Here is a 23,352-nt window from a genome sequence, read left to right as displayed (position 1 = left end):
ATTAATAATTTGATTCCATTGGAGCTGAAGTTTAAAATGTATCACACATTAGATTAAAATTGTCTTATTAATACTACTGATAACTGCTGATAATGTAAAAATAAATCGTATGCTGCAGTGAACTCAAATATATTGCACTGTCTACTGAATTTAGCTTCAGCAGGATTATACAGCTATAAGACTTCAATCAGGTCAGCTGCACTAAAGGGAAAACTACTCATGTCATTAATCCTACCTGCTAATGCTAACCAATTTCTTTCATCGAAAAGAAGAAGTGAAATCTGAGGCAAAGCCTACAGTGGAACAGACACAGACACACACACACACACACACACACACACACACACACACACACACACACACACACACACACACACCTGTGCATACATGAGCTCCTGCTGGCTCTGACACACATACACACAGATAATTCCATGTTTTTATAAAATGTCTTTAGCTTGTTACTGTGTCCTATACAGTATTATTGTCTGTCTTAACGTTTCTATGTCAATAAAACAAATGAATGTAGTTGTGTTGTTTAATCAGCTGTTGATTATAACATTCCTTATAGGCTTATCTGTTCTTCAGTGCTCATGGTTACTGAATTACACACGTGGAGGAAAAGCTCTTTATAAACACTACATTCAGCTTTTTCTCATGACACTGACCAGATATTCACATCTGCTTTTGTACTCTCTAGCATGTAGACTTTCTGCATTATTTCACTTTCTGCCATCACCTTTCTCTCTGTTTTAAGCTGCCCTCAATGCTAAATATTGTGCATTGTGCCTAATTTTATCGATCAACAGTACCAGCTTTCTTTCTGAAATTTGGGTCTACAGATGTTTAAACAGCTTCACTAAGAAAAATCCTGTTGTCACCGTTTGATTATGTAAGTGCTGTTGCTTAAATCCCTTTGAATCCTATCTCAACGGGCAAATTGGTTCACCCTGACTTTGCGATTATCTAATCTATGTCTTGGACTACCAGTCTTCAACCATGGATACCGATGAGAAAATAGGGATTTTACCCCATGTACGTATATATGCTCTGTGTGTCTATGCTGCTTATTAGACCTTTTTCTAAAACTCACCTAATTGCTCATTTTATTTGAGTCGTTGTGTAAATTAGAGCAGTGGCAGGAAATGTCTACCAGTCACAAAGTGGGTCTGTTTTGGCAGCTCATAGCTTCTGGCTATTCAATAATTCAATATGTGCAGATTATTTCTTGACCTCAAAACAATCCATATAACATTTAATACAAATGAAGCTGACCTTGCTGTCCTTTCTGATTCTATGCAATTAATGATAATTGCAGAGAATCACTGGCTTTGCTCATTTCCTTTTTTTTTGTTTTTCCTTGTTTTATTACAATTATGGTTTGAGTATTACAAGTATTTGTTGAAAACATTTACAGTTACATTCATATCCCTGATGTTTAAATCAGCAGTTAGAATTAAACCACCAAATACAAGGTGCTGTTTATTGTATTTAAGGTAGTTATTTTAACAAAAAAAAAGTTTATTGTCATTAAAGCAATAAATTTAAAATCGCTGTTGATGCAAGCAAAATAGTGGAATAGTCTTCATGTCTTTGCTTTTCTCTAAAAATTTGGATTCCTTGTTCCTCATGTTACTGTGAACACACACTACAAATAACTTGCTTCACAGAATTATAAATTCTCTTGCTCTTAATGTTGTGTTTAAAAAATATGCTCCAAATCCGGATTTATTATTTTAATTAATCTGTAAGAAGTGCAAAAATGTTCAAAAACAGTCTACGCAGAATGCAACTGGTGTTTGGAACAAAACACATGGCTGCTTTTGTGAGATTGTTTAGTATCTGAGAAACGCCTCAAGCACTCGCTATCTCAAAAAGAGAATTAAAAATTCAGCTTCATTCAGTCTGTTTAATTGTTAGACTGATTTGTTTGCATACGACATTTCATTTTATTTCTGCCAGTAAGCCTGAATGGGTATTTTACTCACTTGTTACACCATCTGAGTTACTGAAGAATCCAGATAGTTTCATCAATCTGTTTTTTGACCAAATCATATCTATGCAAACACAATAAACATTCTCAAACTGTGAGCTGTCACTGGCTTTGTAATTACTTACCTCCATTTAGTCAATGATTTTCTAGTTAACACTACGTAATGGTACAGGAAATGATTCAGAGGAAATGGATTTCTAGGGATTTATTGTAAATCATGATGACTTGTATCTCACGTGCTACAATGACTTATTTATTACGCATGATTTCACTACTGACTGTGATTTCACTGATGTCTGAATAAAACACTGAGAGCACGAGGTTAGTTTATAAAACAGAAAGAACAGGAATATCAAAGAACTGCCCTGTGGAATTAATGCCAGGAGCTTATTAGGGTAACAATAGGAATGGGAAATTAATATGATACTGTTTGGTAAGATGTGTGTAAATGTGGGGTTAGCCATAGCCTCTATATGCTAAAAAATAGACCTTGCTAACATTATCTCTAAAGGCAAATGACCAAAAAAATAAGGAATTAATGAGACTAACGACATGAGACAACGACAATGAGATAATCTTTCTCATCTTATTACAAGTGCGCTTCTCCTGGGCTATAAATATAATCAGTATTTTTAAATTGTGAACCATAAACTTTACTATTAAAATTTTGGTTTTCACCTTTTTGATAAGACTTTTAATACATTTTGCATTACAGTATGTGGCGATAATAGGCGTTTCACACTTCAACTAGCACTTCCTCCCTGTTTGTTGTATGTACAGGTATGTACCTGTATGCATGTATGTGTGTATGCATGTATATATGTATGTACCTGTATGTATATATGTATGTACATGTGTATGTATGTATGTGTGTGTGTGTGTGTGTGTGTGTGTGTGTGTGTGTGTGTGTGTGTGTGTGTGTGTGTGTGTGTGTGTGTGTGTGTGTGTTTATGTACATATTAATTTTTTTTTAAAAAATCTTTCAAGTGTTTTAAACTCATGGTATCTTAAGTCTGTAACCTAGTGAACCAGAGTTAATGTATCCAATGGTAGAGACTGGATAAGGGCGTCAATAAGGGATGTAAATGTAAGGGATGTAAATAAGGGATGTAAGGACAATAAGGATGTAAATGTAATATAATATAATAAGATAATTCTCTAAAACGTAAGATAATATTGGTCATTTTTGAGCATGTTTGGTGTGATAGCTGGCAGCTGCTCCTGCTTTTCTTTTTGTGTGCTCCTTTCTGGGAACAAGCTTCATCTCAAGCAAGCCTCGTTCTCTTGTTTTTAAATAGCAGCTGTTATTTGCCTTTCTTCTTAACCTTTGGACAGGAGTAACATGATCTTTACACTCTAGTATTCGGTGCATCACACTTGTAAAGTTGGTTTATAAGATTCAAGAAGAAACAACCGTTCACTGATATGGCTTGTGTTGCCATAGATAGTGTTACTGAACAGAAGGTGCAGAATTTGTTGAAGGCTCGCCTCTAATAACCTCCAACAGGCTTGTCCTTCACTGCATGGAGGAGAGCTTGCAGGATGGAGCTTGAAGGTTGATAATGCTCCATCAGATTCTTCTAACCAATGACGTACCATGAATGTGCACTACGTGACTTTCCCCGTCCCTCCTCCGGTAAGAGAGAGGTAGATCAGGAAGAGAAGAGAAGGAAGTAGATGAAGGAAGGAGAGTGAGAAAGAAAGGGAGGGGGAGAGTGTGAGTTCCAGAGAAGGAAATAAATGGGTGGAGACTGTGGTCTGCACTTCAAGTTTAGCCAATAGCAATGCAGGAAGTAGGCAGGGCTTTTACCCCCAGTCCCCATCCCAGCCTTGTGCTGCATCTCCTCTAAGCTCATTACACGCTGAGAGGAGAAAGAGAATACAGATATTACACTTAAAACGAAGTCTACATGCCGGCTTTTAGCATTTAAACCAGTTTCCACTGAGCCACAGAACACCTCGTTGTTAAAGGACCTTCACTTCCTCTTCCATTTTTGTTTTCCCTACAATAGTGGAGCAGGATGATAGCAGCACAGCTTCTGGCCTACTACTTCACTGAGCTGAAGGATGACCAGGTCAAAAAGGTGAGTGTCTGTAACGTGGGGACCTGTAAGACATGTGGCATCATCTGACACCCAAGTGAGATTTGGGGTGTGTGTGTGTGTGTGTGTGCGTGCGTGCGTGCGTGTGTGAGTGCTGAGATGCGCTCTGCCTCACGTACATCTTTCTCTACGTCTGATGCTACGTGACGATGACGTTTGAGAGCGTTACGTGGGTAGCGACACACAGGAACATCACTGATCACGGCCCTGTGCTGCATTGTCCTTGAAATAAGGATGTGGATGTCAATGAGTTTAGATGGCGACCGTGCTGGCTGTTTTCCATCTCTATCGTCGCTGTATAGTTTGCTATGTAGGGAATGAGGAACACTAACCCCCTCCTCCCTCATTTGGAGTATTGAATTTCAGCAGAATGTCGCTCTCTCCTTCCCCCTAACACACTGTGTAGCCTCAAGGGAATAGTATGCTAATCTGAAGCGAGGCTAGTTTTGTAGTGAAGCACTAGCAAAGAACCCAAACATTACTATTTAATCCGTCTTTTCTTCACTACATGTTACAGTTTGTTAACTGTGACGACCGATAAACGTTTGGCGGCTTGGGAGAAATTTGATATTTGTCTCTAGAAGATATATAAGATTACATTTTGTTTGCACAAACAACAAGACGTCGTTTGTTTGTTTGTTTGTTTGTTTGTTAGACGATAAATTAGCAAACGCAATGTGACTCACATCCTCTATCGAATGAACTTAAACTAAAGTAGGTGTGACAATGATGAAGGGTTAGTTTTAAACCCCCCCCCCAAAAAAAAGGAAAATATTTTATATTGTTATATATGTATATGTATATATACTGTATATACACTCAGTAATGCTAATTACAGAGGTAACTGGCTAAAGGATCCGAGGTTACCATGACAACAGGCAGGATGAACGTGACTAGCTGCAGGAAAGTCCACTCTTAGCTTCTGACCACCAGGGTGCCACCATCTTCTCTCTCATTTTTTTATTACAACATAATATCTGGCATTTCTTTTTCACAGACGTCTAGGCGAAGAAACTGTTCTTCTCATAATAATTACAGCCCCATTAAATTTAAATTAGAAATCAATATAAATTATGCACGTGCTTGCAAATGATGGATGTTGCACCAAGGTAGCAGTGTGACCTTTATCAATATTTGTCCTCAAATAAAACAGAGAGAGTGAGTGAGTGAGTGAGTGAGTGAGTGAGTGAGAGAGAGAGAGAGAGAGAGAGAGAGAGAGAGAGAGAACATTTTAAATTATTTATTGCATTTCCTGCATACAATAGGGTTAGTGTGGTGTTGCAGAATTCTAGTCCAGTCTTAGCATGCAAAGTAGACTTGGTAGTGTTTGTTTTTTTTCTAAATGTTGTATAGTAGAATTTGTTTACTTTTATTCGGTGATCGCTCATTTTAATGCCTTTTTTCCATGTTAGTTTGAAAACGCTGTACTTGCGCAACAGCTCACTTTACACACTGTCCTATCTAAATATGTTTGAACAAGCTGAAAATTACAGGCCTGACCTGGCTGTCTTTCAAACAGGCGTGCCATTTTATAAAATACGGATTTTCCGAACCCACAAAATCACATTTATCTCCAATGACCTAACACGCAGAACCCTGCCTGAGTCCCCCATAGCAACCAAGACAGAGAAATCCCTATTACTACAACACACAAAGGTAACATGAATCAGCACAATCAAGTTGGCTGATTCCAAAGGATCTACTAAATCATTACATGAATGTAATTTATATGTACTTAATTTATATATTCCAACAATTTGTAGAATAAATTTTCATTAGTTTTTAGTGTCTGATTGTCCTTTCGGTTCATCTCTACGCTGTGAGACGCAATGCTGCTTGTCTCAAGTGTCATCTGTTTGTGAGATGTGAGGCCAACTGCCTACATGATGGGCTACCATTAGATATCTCACTATGGTGAAAAGATGTTAGAACAACTAAGAAGTGTCTAGAGATCATTTTAGAACAAAACAGATTAAATTCATTGAATCATTTTTAAGTTTAGCATAACCTACAAGCCGACATGGGTGCTTTTTCAGAATACCATGCAATGCCAGAAGATTTTTATGTATATATACACACAAATATGTATTTATGTATTATTATATATAGTATATACTGATTTATGCTTTGTATCAGTTGGAAGGTCTAAAATGGTACTAAAATACAATTATCACTTAATATCATGACAATGTAATAATTAATATTATATTTTTAATAATATATAATTATTAATAATAATTAATAATATAACAACCCACTTGCTTTTATCCTGTTTCCTGTGATAGATTGATAAGTACCTGTACTCCATGCGCTTCTCTGATGAGACGCTGCGAGACATCATGGCCCGTTTCCGAAGAGAGCTCGTGAAAGGGCTGAGCCGTGACACCAACGCCACAGCCGCCGTCAAGATGCTGCCCACCTTCGTCAGGTCCATTCCTGATGGTTCAGGTGAGAGTTTTCACATAAATAAAAATATCACATAAAAATTCACAGATAGACAATTATTACATTACATTAAGTATTATCTTCATACACTATATGGCCAAAAGCTTGTGGACTCCTGACTATATCTATATGTGCTTTTGTGGTCATTCAGCCTTTGAGTCTTTGAGCACACATGTTCGCCTGGGTCTCTTAGGGAAAATGTAACACTACCGCATACAAAAAAAGGAAATTTAACAAAACTTTTATAGCAACAGTTTTGGAAAGACCCACTTATGGGTGTGATGATCATGTGTCCACAAGCATTAGGTCATGTAGTGAATAACCCTTTAATAACATGCATATGAGTAAATGAATGAGTGTACACTACACTGCTGCCATCCTCTTCCTGTATAAATAAATGGAGCATGGATTTCAATTATAAACAATATGTAAAACCATATGTTAAATACATGCTATGATATGATATGCTATCAGATGTAATGATTAACCCTAATTGATTTTTGAGGACCAAGGACAAAAGGCATTTGTAGGCATACTAACTGATTTTCTAGAGTAGACCAAACAGCTCATCAGTATAAGCTAGAACCTAGTGTGGCTCAGTGTGTAAGATGTTGGACAACTGAATGGAAGTTCAAATCCCATGACTTTCAAGCTACTGACACTTCTTTTGTATATATAAGTATCAAGTATCAGCTACTGCTGTGCCCTTGAGCAAGGCCCTTAACTCATAACTTCTTCATTCAGTTGATGAATTTCGCAGCACAATTTGTAGCAATTATGTGTTACAGCTTGACTGATAACGGGGACATAGAATAAAATGATTCATTATGATGCCAAGGTGCCCAAGACCCTTTCTTTACACTTGTTGTATAAACATTTCCTTTTTTTCCTGGGAGAATTTCGGCTGTTGGGAAAACTGGCTGAGCAAGTATAGCTGTTATTGTAAACTACTAAGACAAAGAGTGACACATAATGTTTATGCTGCTCATGCATGCAGACAGACTTTATTTCATACTGGTATGAGTACATGCTTCTGATCGTTCTTAGCCTTTAACAATTAAACATGTTTATATGTTCAGTGTGATAATTAATATATATATATATATATGTATAATTAATAAGTATATGTATAATTAATAATTAATATATATTAGTTTAAATGTTAATCCAAAATTAAATCCAGATAAACCAATAATTTACAGTAAAAACTCTTTATTTACTTTCAAGTATCATTAGGAATTTAAAGTGCAATTCCATGCAATTCCTTTAGCCTCTACCTCCTCATTAAGTGGTGGCTCAAGTGGTTAAGGCTCCATGTTGTTGATTGGAGGGTTTGTGGTTCAAGCCCCAGCACCGCCAAACTGCCACTGTTGGGCCCTTGAGCAAGGCCCTTAACCCTGTCTGCTTCAAGGGTGCCGTATCATGGCTGACCCTGTGCTCTGACCCTAACTTCCAAGTTGGGATATGTGAAGAAAGAATGTCACTGTCCTGTAATGTATATGTGACAAAATAAAGGCTTCTTCTTCTACAAGTTTATTTTGAATTTCCAATCATTTTATATGGCAGTCACATAAAAGTGCAAATACAGTCTCCTCAAAAGCACTCATAATGCTGATAAACTGTATTAAATGCTATGATGCATACTATAATACATACAATAACACAATGTTTGTGTAGACTTTAAGACACCTGTATAGGTCTCATGCATCACAAGCAACACTGAGCTGGTGCTACTTTAGAATGGATTGAAGAACTGAACATATGATGGTGTAAAGGAAATCTTTACTGCGTAACGAAGGTATAGCAGACTGTTTACCACTGTATACAATACTATATTTACAGTAGTACAACTACCTGGGTATTTATGAGGCTCCCACATACTCTCTGTATTAGGAGGCTATTTGGAGTGGAGATATCAAGATATGAACAATAGATGCTTGACATATGAACGCATTCACGGTCATTCACTTTCTTTTTATAGACCGAGGGTCCCTTGTGATATCAGGTAGCAGTAAACTAAAAGCATGTGAGTCTAATAGTAAAGTATGATGATTAGGCCATTGTAAAGGCCAAGTATGGCTCCTGCAGGAGTCTATTCTTATGTCTGAACTCGTTCCCTATTCACTGTGTAACACATTAATTGGGGTGCCACCATTTTGTAATGTTTTGTAGTTTAAAACTCTCAGTGGACACAATATATTTTGCGATATTATTAACCACCATGCACTTTAAATCCAGTGTACAGCTTATTCACAGCCGATATAGGAATTTTGGTATTTCTTATTAGTTTGTTTACTAGAGAAGTAACATTTTATTTCATCTGTATTTTATGTTGTTTAGTTACTCGATAACTTATCATGTTCGAATTCTGTTTGTAACAGCAGGACACAGTAACATGTTACAAGGGACACTTTGTTTCCCTTACTGCTGCCCTGTATAATGTGTCTGCAGAACAGTCTCTTTAGTAAATAGTGAACAAGAGAGTGAGAGCACAATTTCAGATCCTATGTTTCACACACTTGGACCTTGGTTTGCATTCCACTGATTCATTTACACTTCATTATCAGCGTGAGATTTCGGTACAGAGAATGAATAAAAGTATTCCAGGATGTCTAATGTTTGGCTGATATCACTGGTTCAATTCCACTTTAGACCAAGGGATTAAAAAAGAGCACAACCCAAACAAGACATAGTAAGTGAAGGTGTCATCCACGTGCTTGGTGACAAAGTCTATTCTGAACACTACAAGATATGATATGTCACTACAAGGACTCATTCACACCAGAAGAGCAATGTAAGAACAGCCAGCGACTTTGCTGTCACTGCTATTCTGTTGTATCCCAAGACATAATTTATTAAGCTGTAAAAGACCCTAAGTGACTGTTTAGTGTGGTTGTGGAACAGAAATAGTTTCTGATGTTTAATACTTATAATATATATATGTATTTATTTGTATAGCACTTTTAACAATTCACATTTTCTCAAAGCAGCTTTACAGAAGTATAGAAACAGAAGAGAGAGAAAAAGAAATAAATATATAATAATAATAATAATAATAATAATAATAATAATAATAATAATAATAATAATATACATTTATTGTTTATTTATTATATTAAAATAAATAAAATAATACATACATTTTCCTATTAAGTTTAAAATTTATTTAAAAATATAAATTTAAAATACTATATATCTATCCCTATCCCTAATGAGCAAGCCAGTGGTGACGGCGGCAAGGAAAGACTCCCTGAGATGATGTGAGGAAGAAAACTTGAGAGGAACCATGCTCAGAAGAGAACCCGTCCTCATTTGGGTGACACTGGACAGGAAATGACGTAGTGCTTTTACTTCAGAGTCAACTCTACTTTGACTTACTCAAAGGCTAAAGCAGTTATTTTGAATGTGTGTTTCTGTTTGGGGCTTTAATACAAGACATGCTGAGAATCATGTCTTTTATATGCTTATTGTCAGGAGATCTGTCGGTCCCCAGCTAGACCACTGGAGGGAGTGCTGGCAGGTCTCCTCTTATTGGTTATTATTGTGGTGCCACGCCCTTACCTTGTTTCCGTCTTGTCACCTGTAGCTTGTTAGTTTGTGACTAAGTGTGTTATATATGTCTGTCCAGGTCTCGGGGTGGTCACTGTTTGTATGTCATTTGCGCTTCATGTTCACGTTGCCAGGATTGTTATGTTAGTTATGGTTTCCTGTATGTTATGGTTCATGTAGTTATTTAGTCTATGTTTTTGTAATAATAGTATCGAGCGTACTGGATCCTCACATTCAGATCTGGTCTCTTTTTACCATGGGCGGACAAGCCTCAGGCGGAGAGATCCAGGAGTGACCCACGTTTACCTGGCCGTGCACGTTACAATGATATAGTTTTACATATGACTTGAATGATTTATATAAATGTATATACTTTTAAATACTTAGATATGTAACCCTTGGCCACCAGTTCAGCCAAATACTTGTGTATACAAAAATAAATAATTTAACATGAAGCTTTAAGAAAACAGAAACCGCCAGTCTAAATATTGTGACATAATTTCACATAGTAAAGATCATATTTTCATGATGCAGTGCCTAGTGGTTAACCTTTTTCATCCCTCCACACACACTCATGGTATTTCTGTCGCTTTCTAACATTACAGTACACAGAAATGGGAATAGAAATCCATTACGTAACAGATGTCCAATAAAAGTTGTTCAGAGAAAACACTTATTAATGATATGACTTAAATAAGCACAGTCATCTTCAAGCTCCAAGAAACTCAACATCCAGTGTGAAGAAAAGCCAAACCAGCTGGTAACACCGATTTTTGTTGTTGCTTAGCAACAGGTACTGCACAAATACTATTGAAAGTCTGGGCACACTAAGCATCTCTGAGAAGGAACTGAGCAAGAACATTCAGACATTCCTGCACTAATATTTCTGTCAGCTGTTCTTTTGAGTTCGGACAGTTGCATTAGTCACAGTTTTACTGTCATTGTTTAAGCATCAGTTTATAGCCAAGAGGTTTAGTGCTTTCTTAAGTCCTGCCACAGAATGCTGTGATTTTGTAACTCTGCATAGCCAACACCTCAAATCATTAATCATTTAGCCTTCCATTGGGAGTGCATTTCCTGAATAACACCACTAGTCATAAAGACAGAGATGTACGAGAGTCCTTTTCTTTATTATCTCTGATCATCAGGACGCAGCTAACTAATGATATGGTTTACATTTTCCTGTACTCACATTTTTACATTTTCCGATCCACATTACAGAGAAGGGGGATTTCATCGCTCTGGATCTTGGAGGCTCTAATTTCCGAATCCTGCGAGTGAAAGTTTCACATGAAAAGAAACAAACAGTGCAGATGGAGAGTCAGAACTATGATACTCCAGAAGATATCATACATGGCAGTGGAACACGGGTATGCATCATTTCTCTGTCGTCTGTCCTTACTGTATAGTATCAGACAAATGGGACAATGTGTGTTTGGGTTTGTTTATTTAAAAAGGACGTGTTGTGGGTTTTACCCTCTGTGTGTGTCTTCTGCAGCTATTTGACCATGTTGCCGAATGTCTGGGAGACTTTATGGAAAAGCAAAAGATCAAGGATAAGAAACTTCCCGTGGGATTCACCTTCTCTTTCCCTTGTGCTCAAACCAAACTGGATGAGGTAAAAGATAGAGCCAAATTCTTTTTAGTTTTACTTTTAATGTTGTGATGATACTTGACCTGATGGGTTGCAGTCCATTCATTATTAGAAACTAGTAAATATTTAATTTTCTCCCTTGTTCTGAACACTGTTGCATAACTATATAAGAATCATATTCTTTTTTACTCAGTTCTCTTATCAGAAATCCACCAAAGTTCTTAGGGCTTTTTTTTTTTTTTGCCAATTTGTGTGTCAATCAGTAATTAGTTAATTCTACAAGAAACCTAAGCAAAGCTACCCATCTAACAACAAGGTATAATAGGTTTGGTGCTTCTGTTTTAACCCTTATGAGTCTGTAGTCTTCACATTCAGGAGCTCTTTGATTTCATTTTCGTGTAGTTAAAATACTTCAGCTTTCTGCTGCCTCTAGCTCTGTGAATTTTACTCTGGAGCATGTTGTAAAAATGAAACGAAACCTAACGTTCCACCGTTGCACAGAAACGAGAAATATGTCTGTAGAAACCTTGCGATGTGTATTTTAAAATGGACTGATTTAAAATGAAAATAAATTTTCTCTGTTTGTGTGATATGCATAAAAATGACTGACAGGTACTGTTTTTCTCAGCTCATTAGCGTTCATGTAGACACACACCCATTTGTAATGTGATGTGATGTGACATACGGCTAAGTACGGTGACCCATACTCAGAATTCGTTCTCTGCATTTAACCCATCCAAAGTGCACACACACAGCAGTGAACACACACACACCGTGAACACACACCCAGAGCAGTGGGCAGCCATTTATGCTGCGGCACCCGGGGAGCAGTTGGGGGGGATTCGGTGCCTTGCTCATGGGCGCCTCTCGTGGCCGGCCCGAGACTCGAACCCACAACCTTCGGGTTACAAGTCAGACTCTCTAACCATTAGGCCACGACTGCCCATTTACAGTGTGCACTATGCAGACAGTAATGATCTGCGCATAATGTGCTAAACACCCTCCGCAGTGGCATTCCACTTTGATAGACCCATTAGGGGCCGGTCATTGTGTCCCCAAGTGTGATACTACATCACTATTCATGGCTGTTGACAATCCCTCGCTTACAGCCTTTCTTAAACCAAAAGTGTAAAACAAATTATAATCAGTGTATTGTTTTATGTAAATTACTGAACAGGATGGTTTTCATAATAATGTTGTAACACAGGTCTCATAAAACAGCCCTGAAAATATACTTAAATATGTGTTTAATGGACCCGTCTCAACATCTCAAATTATTTCCATTTTATTTTACACTGAACACATTTAAACTTGATTTTTTATCATACATGCATGCTGCTAATATATTATATTAGATATTATGATTTTTACATACGATAATATATATTACACGTATATTATTGTAGCAGAACTTGGGTTTGGGTTTGCCATTAATATGCTGTAACGGTATAGCTATAATGGTAACTGGAATAAGAACAATGTTCATGGCATGTCAAACAACTCTTTAAAAAAGGCATCAGACCTCTAGGGGTTAATAGATATGACATTTTTTGTCAAGTCTCAGAGCATGTATAGGTTCAAAATGGGATACAAATCACACACACACGCTTGTTCGACAAATCTAAAGTTTCATGTAAATCTAAGGTTACTTGCAGTTCATTTGCCCTCCAGTTTCATGTTTAATCCATGTACTTTTATTATCCTAGTCGAGCGTTTCTCCGAGCTAACTAAACTGCTGTAGCTTTTATTTCGTTTGAATCTGACTGAAGAAATCCCATCGAGATCTCGTTAAGTTACACACATGCGTGCCTGAGCTCAGTTTCACAAGAAGAGATCCAGGTGGGAAAGTGAAGTATTGATATGATCTGTCAGAATGCACAGGGCATGTCGCTCACACCTGACCTGCTTTACATAACCAGGAGACAGCAGCCAGGGGCAGGGAGGATCACGGTGAGGGTCTGGGTCTGTAAGTGGCGGAGTAATGTCAGTAATGGCAATAGCCATGGTGAGGATAAAACCAGGCCCAAAAGCAGGGATAACCAAACAAACACAGTTTATCAACAAAAAACATGAGAACTAGGAACAGAATACTTCAAATCGAACACTAAAAATACCAACTGTGTACATAAAATAACACATACCAAGAAAAGACAAGGATTCCACAAGGCTACATGCAACGCGGAGGATAAAAATAGGCGTGGCACTTTATACAATTAGGAACAGGTGAGTAAAGACGAGCAACAGACGTAACATTAATACGCTGCCGGGAACTTCCCCTAATGTTCTGCCAGATAACGTCCAAGCAAAGTCCTGATACTGAGCTATTTAAGAGTGTGTGCTAATTAAATTTCCTATTTTAGGCTGTTTTGCTGACCTGGACAAAGCGGTTCAAAGCCAGTGGTGTAGAAGGGATGGATGTGGTGAAGCTTCTGAACAAAGCCATTAAAAAGCGAGGGGTGAGTTTTGTTAACATTATATTAGTCAGCATAGAGTTATCCTGTTTAGGCTCAGTATGCCAGGTACTGTATGGTTGACTTGTCCTGAGTGAAAACGAACATGCGCTAAGCCAGCTGTGCTGTAGGTTTAAAAGAAAATATACTGTTTCCAGGACTACGAAGCTGATATCATGGCGGTGGTCAATGACACTGTGGGAACCATGATGACCTGCGGCTTCGATGACCAGCGCTGTGAAGTTGGGATGATCATTGGTAAGAGAAAGATCGGTAGAGACGTCGTTACAGATGTCTCTATGTGATTGTTGTACACAGCTGCATAGCACAACAATTTAAGCCCTTTTTATATGACCCCGTTGTCCATAAACACATCAGATATGGACTGATGTTTCTTAAGAGTTTTCTCAGATCACATTTTTATCTGTTATTACTCAGTCCAGCATGGCTCTCTCAGCATATCAGCACAGATCTGCAAAAGCCAGATGAACAGAAGGAAGCCTCATGTTGCTGTTCTTCCGTCTTCCCTCAGGTACGGGCACTAACGCATGCTACATGGAGGAGATGAGACACATTGACCTGGTGGAAGGAGACGAGGGCAGGATGTGCATCAACACAGAGTGGGGAGCCTTCGGGGATGACGGCATGCTGGAGGACATTCGCACCGAGTTCGATCGTGATATCGACCGTGGATCTCTCAACCCTGGCAAACAGCTGTAAGTCAAAGAACACCACAATATAAAGTTAAATAACACGAGAGAGACGAGTGGATTGATTTACAAGGAAATAAGCGGTACGAGTAAAGCTCTCTCTCTTGTCTTAGGTTTGAGAAGATGGTGAGTGGAATGTACATAGGGGAGCTGGTGAGGCTCATCCTAGTGAAGATGGCCAAAGAGGGGCTGCTGTTTGAAGGCCGCATCACACCAGAACTACTGACCAAAGGCAAAATTGAAACAAAGCATGTTTCTGCTATTGAGAAGTAAGTCTTAGATCACTCATTTTCAGCTATCATATTTAATAGAAGAAAAAAAACGTTCTAATTTAAAAACTCACTGAACAGTTGGTGTGCTTTTGTCTTCTTTTCTGTAATAATCATCAATGATGTTCATCCTGTTTTCCAGGAGTAAAGAGGGATTGACGAAAGCCAAAGAAGTTTTGACCCGTCTGGGAGTAGAGCCGTCATCGGACGACTGCATCGCCGTGCAGCACGTGTGTGCGATCGTTTCTTTCCGCTCAGCCAATCTCGTCGCCGCTGCACTGGGAGCCATCCTGATTCGCCTGAAGGACAACAAGAATGTCCCTCGTCTCCGCACGACCGTGGCCATCGATGGCTCTCTCTACAAGATGCACCCACAGTAAGGATTTACTTCCTTGATGCTTTGAAGAGGTTTTATGATTCCTGAATTTTTAGGTTTAAATCTATGTAAATCCATGTATTCGCTCTCTTCCTAAAATCACAATATTAGAATAAGGCAAATTCTAACAATAAGGCAAAACATACAGTACATATCATGGCAGGCTGAACTCTACAGGGCTTAGAACGGGACTATTTCTTTTCATCAGACTCAGTTGCCTGAACAGGTGTCTACTCAGTAATATCATCACGTTCAGTATCAAGCACGCTTGGCCAGAGCACTTGGCAGTCTTTCTGAACTGGATGGCACACTGAACCACGTGGTGTTTTTTTAAACCCTCAGGGAGTTTCGGTTTCGCAACAAAGGTTATAAGCCATAACAAGACTTCCCTAGGAGTGTCGGACCAATAATTTGTTTTTGTTATAGTGAAAAAGTGTCACCTCATAAATGGGTATTGTTATTTTCCTAGTTTGAATGATAACAACACTGGATTTGACACATATATATATATATATATATATATTAGATTTTAAATTGTTCAAACTTTCTATAGCTCAAAGCGTGTTCACCAACCCTGCAGAGCTCTTTGAGAACTAATGACCTTTACAAAAGAAACGGAAGAGAGTACAGTTGTTTAGGAAGTGCACTGTTTAAACTAAACCACACCACGATTTAAGATATTTGAGTTGAAACTTAAAATGCATTACATAAATGGTGCAGAAAATACTTGCTATTTTTCTGCTTTATCTTTACACTTTTTATTTGATTTGCTCTTGTCCCTAAATAATATCTAATGTTGTCCAGATGATCTGGACAGCAGAAAGACTTTCATAATTGATATATCTTATTCAGAGCCACTCTTCTCTATGTCTGTCTCAGATATTCCCGTCGCCTTCATAAGACCGTGCGGCGCCTGGTGCCTGACTGTGACGTCCGCTTCCTGCTTTCGGAGAGTGGCAGCGGCAAAGGCGCCGCCTTGGTTACAGCCTGGGCCTATAGATTGGCTGATCAGACACGTCAGATCACCGAGACGCTGGCGGAGTTCCGCCTTGGCAAAGAGCAGCTGCTAGAGGTGAAGAAGAGGATGCACACGGAGATCCTGTACGGACTGAGCAAGAAGAGCCATGGCACAGCTACAGTGAAGATGCTGCCCACGTACGTGCGCAGCACCCCAGATGGCACAGGTAACATTCTGTACCTTAATCACAGGGCCATGAACTGAAAATCACAGAATTGCTACTGTTTGTTACTGTAGCTGTGTCTTATGGCTTATATCTAATATTTTGCCACAAAAATGATTTGTAATCATGTCATACTAGACGAATATACGGTCCTGGTGTCTCTTCTGCCCTGCACCCACTTGCCCGTTTAATGCTCTTTATTCCTGCAATGCTGCACACTGTAATCCTGAGTGAACTCAATACAGGGACATGACATTATTTTAAGAACCCAAATCCCCACACCTGACACTGATTAAGGCCAAAAGGTTTCTGAAACGGAGCCAAGCCAGTATGGCAGTTCTGTACATCTGTCATCTTCGTGCAGTCCCAAGAATACACCACGTGCTACAAACATAACCACCAGGGTCGACACACCACAGAATCTACTTTTGTTAACTCCTTCTAAATCACATGACTTCTGATCTCTCTCTCACACACACACACACACACACACACACATTTCATTTCCCTCACAAGACCATTCCTCCAGTTTTCCCCAGTTGTTTTTTGTTTTTTTTTAATCTATAAACGTTATTTTCTTCATATCTGTTGTATCCGTATCTTATAGAAAATGGAGATTTCTTGGCTTTGGACCTTGGAGGCACAAACTTTAGGGTGCTCCTAGTGAAAATCCGCAGTGGGAAGAGACGGACTGTGGAGATGCATAACAAAATCTACGCCATTCCCATCGAGGTGATGCAGGGAACAGGAGAAGAGGTGATGAGCAGTTATTTCTATGCTAATAAGAAATTAAAATATATGAACAAATGAATTACTGATTAAAAATAAAATTTGATCACATCCAGGCAGCAGAACAGCTATATTTCCCTTGGCACAGATTCTCTCTGGGCCTTTTTACACCTGGTCAATTCATGTGTTTTCTCTGATCCGATAGCTATCTGATTTGTTAAAACTGTTCCATTTACATTAGGCACATAAATGCGTCTTGGCGAATCGGACATCAATCCGATCTTTCTACTCCCGCCCAAAATGCAATTATATTTTACCTCATTTCCGTTATGCTACAAAAAACAGCAACATATTGGTTATGCTACAAAAAACAGCATTTACTGTTTGATGCATTTTCGCTGGCGGCAGCAGTGCGTTTTACGACCGAACGAGACACCTGGGTGAAAGATCATTTGCGAGTGACGTACTTCTGTTTGGGAGGAGTATAGCGCTGACGTATGTGGCTTGAACAACCACATTCATTTACACCTGTCCACATTTATATCCGTCTCGAAAACGTTTCGGAGGGCATTTAGACCTGGTCTTTTTACGATCGGATAGCTATCGGATCACAGAAAACGCATGAAGTGATCAGGTGTAAAACGTCCCTAAGTCTCTTCAACTGTACTATAGTGATTAAACACCATCCTTTCAAAAGGTATTCCTTCAAATGGGAATTTAAAAATTTGATGATGGTGTTTGAGCCTAAAACAGCACTCCAAAATCTTCCATAGTTAATTAATAGTAAATGTTTAATTTGGGGTTAGATCTGGTCCCGTTGAAGGGAATAGCGTACAATTTACATAATTTATGTCCTCACCAAACCATTCAGTACGCCCTCGTGCTCTATGGATAGGGGTGGCGTCAATCCAGAAGAGACCGTTATACCGTTATAGGTATTAGTTGATCAGTCAGGGGAACTTTGTACTGATTTGCAGTGACGCTTCCCTTCTAAAGGAAACCAATCAGACCCAAACCATGCAAACAATATTTGCTTTAAGTGAACAGATTTATGGATTTATGACATGCTGCCTTGATCTCTTGTAGCTTTTTGATCACATCGTCTCCTGCATATCGGACTTCTTGGACTACATGGGAATGAAGAACACAAGGCTTCCTTTGGGCTTCACTTTCTCTTTCCCCTGTAAACAAACCAGCCTTGATGCTGTAAGTTTCCTACAATCCCAGAATGACTCCTTGGTTTATTTGTTCCTGTATGAAACACATTTTCTACAAACATAGCCTGTAAAGCAAAGGGTGTCCGATCTTATCCCGAATATTTCTGTGACAATCCTAGGGCTATGGAAATAATAGATACCACCGAAGAGATTAACAATAAGCTAACCAAAAAGAATCTAAAAACTGTATAGAATGTGTCTAAACCCTTTACAGCAGCAGTGTCCAATCCTATCCGTAAAGGGCCGGTGTGGGTGCAGGTTCTATTCCAATCAAGCAGAAGCCACATCTGATTCCACCTGTTTAATCAGTTGTTCTTGGCTTTAAGTAGACTCTGGCTTCTGCTTGGTTGGAATGAAAACCTGCACCCACACCGGCCCTTTGTAAAGGGTTTAGACACATTCTATAAAGTTTTTAGATTCTTTTTGGTTAGCTTATTGTTTATCTCTTCGGTGGTATCTATTATTTTCCGTAAGGACACATCATTGTTATTCTGAGCTGATTTCACAGTTTTGTTTATAATGCAGGGCATCTTGGTAAACTGGACCAAGGGATTTAGGGCCACAGACTGTGAAGGAGAAGATGTAGTCAATCTCTTAAGAGAGGGAATTAAAAGGAGAGAGGTGAGTTCCAGCTGCACAATGTTCTACATGGTATTATTTAGTATTTGGTAGTATTGGTAGTATTTTTTTCTAAATATGGTGACTTTTGGAAATATTTGGCAACTTTAGTACAGGTCTTAGGGTATTGTAGAATTTTAATGAAATGGGTGTATCGAATGGTTGTGTGTATGTATTATATCTACAGGAGTTTGACCTGGATGTCGTGGCAGTGGTTAATGACACAGTGGGAACCATGATGACTTGTGCTTACGAGGAACCAACATGTGAGGTCGGCCTTATCGCAGGTAAAGTAACGTGGTTTATAATATAACATTCAAATCCGTGTGATGAGTTCATTCTTTTCCGCTAAAGAAAGAGGAATTCCATCTGTTCTATTAGGAATTGTTATCAGCATGTAACTACTATATTTACTGACAAAATTAACCCCACTATGTTTTTTTTGATTGCAGGAACAGGAAGTAACGCCTGTTACATGGAAGAGATGAGGAACATTGAGACTGTGGATGGAGATGAGGGCAGGATGTGTGTGAACATGGAGTGGGGTGCGTTCGGAGACAACGGCTGTCTGGATGACATCAGGACCCAGTACGACCGAAACGTGGATGATCTCTCCCTCAACCCTGGCAAACAGAGGTACCTTTCTATTTAAATTACATACTGAATCTGCTCTATCCGTGCAGAAGGGGTGAATGATCATGATGAATGATTTGCATCAGGGAATCAAATACACAGATAGATACAGTTAGTTAGTTAGTCATAGTCTCAGCCTTAGGCTCTGAGATACAGTGTCAATATTTTTAGCTCGCCAATGAAATGAAATTCTTTTTGCCCCCTGGTGAAATAAAAAACTCAGGTGGTCCAGTGGCAGGATCCTGCGCTCTCATTGCCACAGACCGGGTTCAATTCCCGGGCAGAGATCTAACCCGGTCACTGAAAAGTTAACTCTCAGTGCCATACAAATGGGAGGGTTACGTCAGGAAGGGCATCCGATGTAAAACTCGTGCCAAATCTAATACACAGACCACATGATCCACTGTGGCAACAGGGAACAGCTGAAAGAAGAAAAGTTAGTCAAGACAATTTTAAAGATTTTAAATTCATTTACATTTCTGTCTCATGGAAATGTGTATATCTGATACCCAATTTATAGTGTGGTTCTATTTTAGTCCGGCGATTTAGCAAACCTTGTGACAGCAGATAACTTTCTAAAGCAGTGTATAGTCACTGGATTGGAAATGGTTGTTGAGTTTGGTGGATGTAGGAAATTCTTGGCTATGTCGAGTACTATTCTACCCTCATTTTAGATGTAATGGCTGATAAAACATTAATGTCCATTCTTCTGAACATCAGTTTGCTTATATTGCACAGTTAGTACTTAATAACAATACTCAGCTCAAACTGATTCATTCATATCATCACATCACTGTATTTCTATACGCTAGCTAATTAACTAACTAGCTAACTAACTAACAATTTTATGCTATTTTAATATAATAGTCGTAAAGAGCTTTTCGCTACATGGCGTACTGTGTATGGTTGTGTATGTGACATAAAATTTAAATTCGACTTAACACTTTTGATGAATTTGGTTTCCAGATATGAGAAGATGTGCAGTGGGATGTACCTGGGTGAGATTGTACGAAACATCCTCATCGATTTGACAAAGCGTGGCTTCCTGTTCAGGGGACAGATCTCAGAGACTCTCAAGACTAGGGGCATCTTTGAAACCAAATTCCTGTCCCAGATTGAGAGGTATTATATACTTGACTTATCATAAAATGTAATAAATGACATGTATGCAGTCTTGTGTATCATGTAAGGTACGATGTAACTTATGTAGTACTTATGTAGTAGTTGGTTGCCTTGCTGTTGTGTAAACCTTGCGTCAATGTCCTCCTCTAGTGACCGTCTGGCGCTACTGCAAGTCAGATCCATCCTGCAGCACTTGGGTCTGGACAGCACGTGCGACGACAGTATCATCGTTAAAGAAGTGTGTGGCGTCGTGTCTCGCCGAGCCGCACAGATTTGCGGTGCGGGAATGGCTGCCGTTGTGGACAAAATCAGAGAGAACCGAGGATTAGATCATCTGGACATCACTGTGGGTGTGGACGGTACACTCTACAAACTCCATCCACAGTGAGTAACCAGATCTGCTTGTTGCAGTGTGTTGGGTTATTTGCATATTTTACATATGAAACTAAAAATTCTTTGCCGTTGTATTTAGTTTCTCCCGGGTAATGCACCAGACCGTGAAGGAACTGGCGCCCAAGTGCAATGTAAATTTCCTGCTCTCCGAAGACGGAAGCGGAAAAGGTGCTGCGCTGATCACCGCTGTCGGATGTCGCCTACGTCAGCAAGAACAAAAGAACTGAGAAGGTTCAGAATTACAGTCTAGTCCCTTCTTGCTTTAAATGAGCGCTGAACACTTCTTCCTAGCAGCCCTACCTGAGCTTTACTGGACTTTCAGTCCAGAGCATGGGATCCTCCATACTTCACTTGTCACTCCATTTTGAACTAACTGTAACTGTAAGCCATTCACCGTGTCTCCCTGTTAGTGTCTAAGCGTAGGTCTGTGTTTTAAGAACGGGTTTTATCCCTCATAGCTGAGTATACTAAGATTTTTTAACTCTGCTGTAATCATTTTTAGATGTATAGTAACAAAAGGGAAGCTATTCGAGGCACAGTGGTAAGATCAATAATATATAAATAAAGGAAGATATTATTTATTTTATTTTTGTATTTGACCAATGTGTTGTCAGAGTATTAAAGCTATGACAGGGTTTGAGTCGTTGTAAGTTGTTTGATGGTCAAATTTAAATCTGTTAGCATTTCACTGGAATCAGGATTAAGCCCTGAACGTTGAGCTGGCTGTGTGAGGCTCACAAAGTCTGTATATATTGGTGTGAGTTTAAGATGCAGTGCTTGCTGACTTTAAAGTGGTGACAGCTCGAATCCTGAAGAGGTAAACGAGAATGGAGAATTTTTGCCTTTGTAATCTGACCCTTTCTAAAACACAGCTTTAAGCTGAAACAGATACATCAGACCATATTACAATATTGCTTGTGTGAAAGTAGTTGATAATCGTGAGTGTGCGTGCTGTGTGCTGTGTGCTGTGTAAATACGCAAATAGATCACGCAAATAGAATGGTGCAAATCTCCAGTAAATGTCATTGTGTGTACTCTGAATGGGTGTTTGTGTGATCCTGTGTAGTTACTGTGAATGAACCTGTGCAGTAGTATGATGAATGCATGCCTTACATGGTCTAGTGTCCACTCATTTTTTAAATGTAGACGTCACACAAAAGAACATAATTAAACTATTTTGAAGAACCACGACTTGGTTTGCGTCTCTTAATCAATTAATTAATTAAGTAATTAATAAATATCTGATAGATATAATGCATTACTTCACTTACCTCAATGAACTTAATGTTTCTAATTAATAACTCAATGTAAGTCAATTCATTCATTCATTTAATGAATAAATTGAAACAGAATCATTATTGCGGTGGATTAGGAGCCTATTCCAGGAACATGAGGCAGAAATACACCAACGATGAGTTGTTATTCAGTTGCAGGACATATATTCACACCTAGGGGAAATTTAATTTAGATTAATCATCCACCCATGTCACAGCATGTTTTTGGCAGTTGGGAGAGAACCTGAGAACCCCAAAAAAAAAACAAAACATATGAACATGGGAATCATGTGCAAACCCCTGGGAGTAACCTGAGCCCACGATCGAACCAGCGAAGTATGAGATAAAAAAATTGTTAGAGATCAATAATAAGTTAATTTTAAACTTTAAAGTACTTTTTTTTCTGTTTCTATACTTATGTAAAGCTTCTTTGAGAAAATGTGAACTGTCAAAAGTGCAATAGTGATCAATTTAAATAAATAAACAAACAAACAAACAAACAAATAAATAAATAAATGTGCCTGAAATTAATTATTTAAAAATGATCAAAACAGTATTCGTTGTGGGTCGGGCAAATTAGCAAACGAAAAGTCACCTCCTCATCATACACAATATAACTGTTTTATTCATTTCAAATCAAATACGTTTAAATAGAAAGTCAAACAGCATGTTTCAGACATTTGTGTCATTTAATTCTCTA

At 38.7% G+C, this 23,352-nt stretch overlaps 1 protein-coding gene across 1 annotated transcript; it reads left to right on the top strand.

Annotated features, from left to right (window-relative positions):
- Nucleotides 1-3,802: 3,802 nt before the first annotated feature.
- hk1 (hexokinase 1) lies at nt 3,803-22,566 on the top strand. Its single transcript, XM_027174934.2, has 18 exons — nt 3,803-4,074; nt 6,378-6,540; nt 11,308-11,456; nt 11,585-11,704; nt 14,041-14,136; nt 14,289-14,388; nt 14,663-14,846; nt 14,954-15,109; nt 15,252-15,485; nt 16,365-16,669; nt 17,274-17,422; nt 18,482-18,601; nt 19,138-19,233; nt 19,418-19,517; nt 19,683-19,866; nt 20,830-20,985; nt 21,136-21,369; nt 21,458-22,566. Exons 1-18 carry the CDS (start codon nt 4,012-4,014, stop codon nt 21,603-21,605), a joined length of 2,757 nt encoding a protein of 918 aa, XP_027030735.1. The 5' UTR covers nt 3,803-4,011; the 3' UTR covers nt 21,606-22,566.
- Nucleotides 22,567-23,352: the final 786 nt, after the last annotated feature.

This window comes from Tachysurus fulvidraco, chromosome 4 (genome assembly GCF_022655615.1).
Source record: "Tachysurus fulvidraco isolate hzauxx_2018 chromosome 4, HZAU_PFXX_2.0, whole genome shotgun sequence".
NCBI classification, from domain to species: Eukaryota; Metazoa; Chordata; class Actinopteri; order Siluriformes; family Bagridae; genus Tachysurus; species Tachysurus fulvidraco.
Note: the sequence above shows the minus strand (reverse complement) of the source record. Positions and strands in the feature narration are given on the sequence as shown.